Source organism: Oncorhynchus clarkii, chromosome 33 (assembly GCF_045791955.1).
Source record: "Oncorhynchus clarkii lewisi isolate Uvic-CL-2024 chromosome 33, UVic_Ocla_1.0, whole genome shotgun sequence".
In the NCBI taxonomy this organism is placed as follows: Eukaryota; Metazoa; Chordata; class Actinopteri; order Salmoniformes; family Salmonidae; genus Oncorhynchus; species Oncorhynchus clarkii.
Window position 1 is genome coordinate 25,066,643 of NC_092179.1, and position 8,914 is coordinate 25,075,556.

The following is an 8,914-nucleotide window of genomic DNA, read 5'->3' on the forward strand; positions in this document are numbered from 1 at the left end:
TGGGGACTGGGGGGGAACATATCAACTGGGGACTGGGGGGGGGACATATCAACTGGGGACTGGCAGGAACATATCAACTGGGGACTGGGGGGAACATATCAACTGGGGACTGGGGGGGAACATATCAACTGGGGACTGGGGGGGAACATATCAACTGGGGACTGGGGGGGGAACATATCAACTGGGGACTGGGGGGAACATATCAACTGGGGACTGGGGGGAACATATCAACTGGGGACTGGGGGGAACATATCTACTGGGGACTGGGGGGAACATATCAACTGGGGACTGGCAGGAACATATCAACTGGGGACTGGGGAGAACATATCAACTGGGGACTGGGGGGAACATATCAACTGGGGACTGGGGGGAACATATCAACTGGGGACTGGGGGGAACATATCAACTGGGGACTGGGGGGAACATATCAACTGGGGACTGGGGGGGAACATATCAACTGGGGACTGGGGGGAACATATCAACTGGGGACTGGGGGGAACATATCAACTGGGGACTGGGGGGGAACATATCAACTGGGGACTGGGGAGAACATATCAACTGGGGACTGGGGGGAACATACTGTATCATTTGGCTGTGAGGCTTCCCTCTAGATATACCCCATTATAGCCAGGATGGTTCACTGAGGAGCCAATGAGGCTGCTAGGTCGGGAATCATTTCGGCAAATGGAGACACTCGTCAGGGCAATGACACAGATGCACTCTTGGATATGCTGAGGCATCACTCCACATTATGGAGTCAGCACAGTGGGAGGAAGAGGAGCAGGGGGTGTGTGTGGGGGGGGTGTGTGTGAGAGAGAGATTGAGAGAGAGAGAGAGAGAGAGAGAGAGAGAGAGAGAGAGGTAAAGGGAGGGAGAGTTCTGCTTACTGTGCTTTCACCTGATTTATCATATTTTATGTATTCTCTCCATCTCTCCCTGAACAAATTCAGGTAGTACATCTGACTCTGCAACAACCACATACTACAGCCATCCGGGACCAGCATGGACCACCCCTAGCTAGGCTCTCTGATCCAGGACCAGCATGGACCACCTCTAGCTAGGCTTTCTGATCAATGACCAGCATGGCCCACCTCTAGCTAGGCCCTTTGATCCAGAACCAGCATGGACCACGCCTGTGCTATGCTCTTTGATCCAGAACCAGCATGGACCACCCCTGTGCTAGGCTCTTTGATTCAGAACCAGCAAGTCCCACCCCTGTGCTAGGCTCTTTGATCCAGAACCAGCATGGACCACCCCTGTGCTAGGCTCTTTGATCCAGGACCAGCATGGCCCACCCCTAGCTAGTCTCTCTGATCCAGGACCAACATGGCCCACCTCTAGCTAGGCTTTCTGATCAAGGACCAGCATGGCCCACCTCTAGCTAGGCTCTTTGATCCAGGACCAGCATGGACCACCCCTGTGCTAGGCTCTTTGATCCAGGATCAGCATGGATCATGTGCTAGGCTCTTTGATCCAGAACCAGCATGGACCACCCCTGTGCTAGGCTCTTTGATCCAGAACCAGCATGTCCCACCCCTGTGCTAGGCTCTTTGATTCAGAACCAGCATGGACCACCCCTGTGCTAGGCTCTTTGATCAAGAACCAGCATGGACCACCCCTGTGCTATGCTCTTTGATCCAGAACCAGCATGGACCACCCCTTTGCTAGGCTATTTGATCCAGAACCAGCATGGACCACGCCTGTGCTAGGCTCTTTGATCCAGAACCAGCATGGACCACCCCTGTGCTAGGCTCTTTTATCCAGAACCAGCATGGACCACCCCTGTGCTTGGCTCTTTGATCCAGAACCAGCATGTCCCACCCCTGTGCTAGGCTCTTTGATCCAGAACCAGCATGGACCACCCCTGTGCTAGGCTCTTTGATCCAGGACCAGCATGGACCACCCCTGTGCTAGGCTCTTTGATCCAGAAACAGCATGGACCACCCCTGTGGTAGGCTCTTTGATCCAGAACCAGCATGGACCACCCCTGTGCTAGGCTCTTTGATCCAGGACCAGCATGGAACACCCCTGTGCTAGGCTCTTTGATCCAGGACCAGCATGGACCATGTTCTAGGCTCTTTGATCCAGAACCAGCATGGACCACCCCTGTGCTAGGCTCTTTGATCCAGAACCAGCATGGACCACCCCTGTGCTAGGCTCTTTGATCCAGGACCAGCATGGACCAAGTGCTAGGGCCTTTGGTCCGTACTCTAAAGAGACTTCACTATAGTACAATTAGATAGATTAACAGTAAGACATGTATACTGTATATGGAGACTTTTCTAGAATACAATGTAAGTCATTAAACTAATTATATGTGCAACAGCGGTACTACTAAATACATCAAGAGTTATACTAATGTTATACTAATTATGTGAACACTGTCATATTTTGATACATCAAAAGTAAGACATTTATATATATTTATATGGAATGGTTTCTAGGATACAATACAAGTCATTATACTAATTCTATTCAGTGTCTACATATCAGGTTAGACATTGCAGAATGTTTTTGACATTTCTGGTCCAGTGTAATTGAGTAAGTGAGCGCTCCTTTGTTATTCATTAATTAACATCCGATTCAATCTCTTAACTGTGTTCTTCCAACTACTCAATTAGCTTAAAATATAGAGTGAGAGAGAGGGGGAAGGAGGAGGGAGGGAGACAGGGGGAGATTGGGAAAGATACAGTAAGAGAGAGAGGGTTGAAAGATAGAAAGAGAGAGAAAGGGAACGAGAAAGAGACAGTCAGAGAGTGAGAGAGCGAGAGAATGAGAGAGAGGAAGAGAGAGAGCAAGAGAATTTGAGGGGAGAGAGAGAGAGAGAGAGAGAGAGAGAGAGAGAGAGAGAGAGGGGACACAAACAGAGGAAGAAAGCCAAGCATCGTGGCAATTGATTTTCCAACTTCATTTAATTGTGAGGCGCCGTCCAGATGAATCCATTAAAGTTGTACGATATTGATCCCACAGTCCTGATGGATCCTTCCCTGGCAGAGGAAAACTATGATGCAGCTCTATATCACCAACGACACAAGGCCTGCATCACAAATGGCACCCTATTCCTTATATAGTGCACTACTTTTGACCAGGACCCATAGGGAATTGGGTGCCATGGGCCCTGGTTAGGGAATAGGGTGCCATGGGCCCTGGTTAGGGAATAGGGTGCCATGGGCCTTGGTTAGGGAATAGGGTGCCTTGGGCCCTGGTTAGGGAATAGGGTGCCATGGGCCCTGGTTAGGGAATAGGGTGCTTTGGGCCCTGGTTAGGGAATAGGGTGCCTTGGGCCCTGGTCAAAGGTAGTGCATTATGTAGAGAACAGGGTGCCATTTGGGACACAGGGGTTTGAATTAGAGTAAGCTAACTGTTAGGGAAAATGGATTGGGACTTTAGCCGTCTTCTCTTGTTACACGGATATTTGAAACGCAGACAGATCTTTGCGGCGACATGATAGGTTGAATATCCTGTCACTGTAGAGTCAAGATTTAGTGGCCTCTGTGAAAGGCTACACTATGTAGACGCTATATGCACTTAGGGTGTTATAGGGTGTTAGTAGTAACTAACTAACTAGTAACAAATGAACAAATGAAGTAGTAACTAAATAACTAGTAAAAAACTAGCTGGTAACTAACTAACTACTAACTAACTAGTAACTAACTAACTAGTATAAAGTAAGTAGTAAATAACTATTACTTACCCTATTCCCCTCCCCTACTCCCATCCTCCCCCTCCTTCTCATCTACCGCTCCAACACACTCTACTAAAATAATGCCTCACCTCGGAGGTTGCGTATGAAGTCCTCCAGCATCATCTTGCGGTCAGGCTTGATGTTGGGTGAGTACATGTCTGTGTTGAGGAGGATGATAGCGAAGGCCAGGATGAAGATGGTGTCGGGGTTGTGGAACTGCTGCACCACGTCCGGGTTACACATGCAGTACCGCTGACTGGAGAGGGTGGGGGGCAGGGGGACAGGAGACGGGACAGGGGGACAGGAGGGAGAGAGGGGGTTAGTATTTGTAAAACCCATGAGATACGATGACGTCCCTACTCCTTAGAATATACAGATAAGATGAAGTCCCTACTCTCTAGAAAATACAGATAAGATGAAGTCCCTACTCCCTAAAATATACAGATAAGATGAAGTCCCTACTCCCTAGAATATACAGATAAGATGAAGTCCCTACTCTCTAGAATATACAGATAAGATGAAGTCCCTACTCCTTAGAATATACAGATAAGATGAAGTCCCTACTCTCTAGAATATACAGATAAGATGAAGTCCCTACTCCCTAGAATATACAGATAAGATGAAGTCCCTACTCCCTAGTCACCACAAATAACCTGGCCAACCATCAGACAGAAAGACAGACAGAACGACAGTAATCAAATCAATTAATAAAATGTATTTTAAAAGGCCCGTTTTACATCAGCAGTTGTCACAAAGTGCTACATAACTAGAGCAGTAGTGTATTTACGCTGTGCACCGTGGGTTAGACAGCAGAAATATCCCTGCCTGGGCACCTCTGCAGTAAAGATGACACAGGGCTGATGGAGGTCCCAGAGAACACCCTGAGATCTGAGAGGAGGCACGGCAGGAGAGCGAAATACAGCTGGCCTAGCAGCTCCACGCACCAAACAACCCTCGTCAATCTAACTGGCAGAGACACCTGAGTGTGTGTGTGATTGTGTGTGTGACTGAGTGTGTATCTGATGACTAAGTGTGTGTGTGTGTGTGTGTGTGTGTGTGTGTGTGTGTGTGTGTGTGTGTGTGTGTGTGTGTGTGTGTGTGTGTGTGTGTGTGTGTGTGTGTGTGTGTGTGTGTGTGTGTGTGTGTGTGTCTATGCTAGGACAGCCAGTCTATCTGCTTGGGGGCGTTGTGAGAGGATGAAACATAAGGGCTAGTCCATGTTTGAACAGATAGCATCCTATGTCCATAGAGTAAAGAGGTTGATTTAGAATCCTCTACAGTGAAAACCAGAGCTCTCCAGACACTACCATTAACATGACATTATGGGCAAAAACTGGTTGAATCAATGTTGTTTCCACATCATTTCAACCAGAAGAAAATTTGATGTGAGATGACGTTGAATCAACAAAACTGATTGTATTTGCAAAAAGTCCTTGTCTTTTTTTCATCAAACTTTGAACCTAAATCCAATGACAGGATGACATGTTTTGTTGATTTCCTGTCTAATTCACTTTAGTTGACAACTCAATCAAATGTACATCAAAACTAGAAGTTGAACTGAGGTCTGTGCCCAGTGGGGTGACTGCACTGCAAGCTACAGTGTGTCACAATGCATACATACTCTCTCAGTGATAATGGTGTACTGTATTCATCATACCGTGCATACCAAATGGAACACTATTCCTAACATAGGGGCCCTACTTTGAGGGCCCTGGTCAAAATTAGTGCACTAAATAGGGAACAGGGTGCTATTAAATAGGGAACAGGGTGCTATTCAGGACACTACCATATTGTCACGCTATGCTCTCCTCTGCATTGGCAACCAATTCAAATCTTTTATGGAATACATTTATTTACTGTAGCATTGCGTGAGATTCCACAGGGGAGCTTCCTTTGTTAATGAATCAATCTATTATTTCAACGGGTGTGTGTGTGTGACACCCCATAGGGCCTCTACTGGAGCGTAAAGTGTAATTCCATATTAATTCTGGTTATGGTTTCCAGGTAGGCTGGCCCGGCCTTCCTCCGGAGTCATGTGACCACTGAGCTGCATGATTGGAATCTACGTCTCAGTGGGCTAGGAATACACACAGGTAGTGGACTAGCTATGTAGGGAATAGAGTTGCCATTTGGGACACAGCCGTGTCCTCAGTTTGGGGGTTCATCCCCACTGATTCTGCATCATCTAATGGAGACTAGACTTTTTACCTGAAAAATACCTTATCTTAAGCCACATACTCTATGGTTTGCAGTTGTACCATCGAGACTGGGCTTAGACTTTAAGGAAGGTTTTGCAGCCAACAAATAGCTTTTTCTTCTTAATAATAAAGTCTCAGTTCTATACATTTCTCTTTACTATTCTACCAGAAAGAGTGAAATAGAAGATAGCCCTAGAAAGAGAAACCCTATATTCCCTCCCCTTACTCTATTTCAGTGAAGGGAATCTCATGTGTGAGTGTGTGTGTGTGTCTCTCTCTCTCTCACCTCAGAAACTGCCAGTGTTGGGTTCATTATTAGCTGACACACGCCAAGCTACAGAAGCTGCCAGGTGTTTATTTTCTCTTGACTTGTGTTTCTTCACACATTCTCTCCCTCCCTTTCCTCCCTCTCGCTCTCATTTCCCTGCCACCTGCCTCTCCTTCTGTGTTTACAGTCATCCTTTACCTCGTTCTCTATCCGTCTCTCTCGTTCATTCTTTAAGCCTCTCGCTATCCCCTCACTCTCTTTGAAGTCTGTCTCCCTCCCTCCCGTCATCTTTCTCTCTGTCTCAGACTCTTGTCTCTCGTTCTCTATCCTTTTCTCCCCCTCTCTGTTTTTCTATTCCTCCCTCTCTCCATCTCTGTTTGGAGGAGCAGGGGAGGCAGGCGGAGACCAGAGAGAAGTGCTTATGCAACAGTGGATATTTATAAACCTCTCCTCCTTCCTTTCCTCCCTCGCTCTTTATTTCGCCCCTCTCTGAGCAGCACGCACTCTGCGCCAATCGTACCCAAAACAAATGCCATCCGTCAGTCTCCATGCCCGCTCACAACGACAACAACACTCTCGTTGGCAACGCACCTTGACAACTGTGACAGCTGGCCATATCGTAAATGGAGTGGGTATTCAGGGACACTGCTTAGCGCAGAGCAACGCAGCTGTGGCATAAATGGGATACCCGTTAAGACTCGTAAACCAGGAAGTTGTACTTATCCTGTCTGTTGAGATTGCCTGTTGTTTCAGAGCACCTAGCCAAGCGGAAGGCTGGGTCAACCATCTAAATGGAGGGAGGGTTTAAACTAGCCCGATTTAACCAGTCTGAATGCAGTGAAACACTGCTGTGTGTAGCACTCAGGCTGGATAACCAGGCTAGGTAGAAACTGGAAAGCTTGGATGGGATTTAGGTTGACTGGTGAAGTGAGACGTGAACTGAAAAAAACTCCTAGCGCTGTGTTTTAGGCTCAGACACACATGGACCTTAGTGCTAATGGCAATGTCCTGCCCACCCATGGACAACAACAGGGCAAAGACACTACAGGGCTGTGCCTCGCCTGATGTTGAGCTTAACTCTCTTGAACGTTGCAGCCTTTTAGGCCTTCTAAACCTGAGACAAAGGTCTCTCTGTTTGTCCCAGTAGTGACCTCATCTAATCACAACTGCCTGACATCCTACTGGATGTGAATTGTTTTTAAGTGTCATCCTTAAACCAACACCCGTCCAGGATGAGTTGAGTTTATAGTTGAGTTTATTAACATACACATTAGCAATATATCACACACACACACATCACACACACACACACACACACACACACACACACACACACACACACACACACACACACACACACACACACATACACACACACACAAACACAGATGATTGATTGATTCATTGATTGACTGACTAACTGATTGATTGACTAACTGATGGACTGACAGACTGACTGAATAATGGAGCTCACCTGAAGGCCTCGATCAGTCTCTCCACCTTCTGGGCCTCTCCCTGGACTCTGATGTGAGCCTGGAACTTCCTCAGAGCCTCGTCCAGCTCCATCCCTGAGAAATCCATCTCATCCACCACACAACTGCAGGAAAGAAAGACAAGGAGGGAGTAGAAGGAGGGAGAGGGAGAGAGAGAGAGAGAGGGAGAGAGGGGGGAAGGAAAAGAGATGGAGGGAGGCAGACAGAGAGAGAGAGACAGAGATAGAGAGATTAAGAGAGAGGGAAGTAGGAGGGTAGAGAAAGGGAGAGAGATATAGAGAAAGAGGGAGAGACAGAGAGAGAGAGAGAGAGAGAGAGAGAGAGAGAGATAGAGAGATAAAGAGATTAAGAGAGAGGGAAGGAGGAGGGTAGAGAAAGGGAGAGAGATATAGAGAAAGAGGGAAAGACAGAGAGAGAGAGAGAGAGAGAGAGAGAGAGAGAGAGAAAGAGAGAAAGAGATTAAGAGAGAGGGAAGGAGGAGGGTAGAGAAAGGGAGAGAGATATAGAGAAAGAGGGAGAGACAGAGAGAGAGAGAGATATGTTACTTCTACAGGAATCTGTAACCCCAGTTTGAATTCACATCAGACGCCACTTCCACTTTCCCTGCCCCGCCCCTGCGGTCGTGGGGAGGTGAACCCAGAAATGACTCCGAACTATGGGGAACAACTTCCACAACTTTCACTATGTCTACTTCAGGGTCAGTTTCACCCAGGTATTATCCATGCATGGGTGCAAGGACAGCAGGGAGAGGGCCCATCTAGCCTCGGCTACACTGCTATCACCGCTCCCCCAGCACAGGGACACAAACCCTCGGAGCAGAACATCCAGCCATTAATGGACGGGCTAGCTTAGTCAGAGGAAATTAAATCAGCTTAAATAAAAGAGATCAGTCAGAATAAATGCATGGGAATTAGTGATTTGTGTAAGCAATGGCCGCCAAAGTGAGCGAGAAGGTGACCTGGATTTGTTGAAAAGTTGGATGACTGTGTGTTGAGGGTGACACTTTCTCAGGTAGGATGAAAATGTTTCCTAGAGTGATGGAATCGAAGGATGATTATCTTGAAATCTCATCTGATAATAGTCTAAATTGATTGTATTAGAATGAGTTCTATCAAGTTGGGAGAGACAATGTAAAACCATGTAATTGTAAGTCTCCGTAACATTATCTTGATAACCTATTGCATCATATTTACAGTGTAATTGGGCTAGGACAATGACAGTGACTTTAATTTTTTTAAATTTTTAATTTTACCTTTATTTAACCAGGTAG

General features: G+C 46.9%; 1 protein-coding gene across 3 annotated transcripts in view; it reads right to left on the minus strand.

Annotated features, from left to right (window-relative positions):
- Positions 1-8,914, minus strand: part of LOC139392500 (IQ motif and Sec7 domain ArfGEF 3a) — a 180,034-nt gene that overhangs the window by 39,798 nt on the left and 131,322 nt on the right. For all 3 annotated transcript variants that reach the window (XM_071140497.1, XM_071140500.1, XM_071140498.1), the window contains 2 exons: positions 7,626-7,748; positions 3,775-3,941 (listed from right to left, as the gene is read on the minus strand). In XM_071140497.1, the coding sequence (XP_070996598.1) occupies positions 3,775-3,941; positions 7,626-7,748 (290 nt within the window). The remainder of the gene's footprint in view (positions 1-3,774; positions 3,942-7,625; positions 7,749-8,914) is intronic.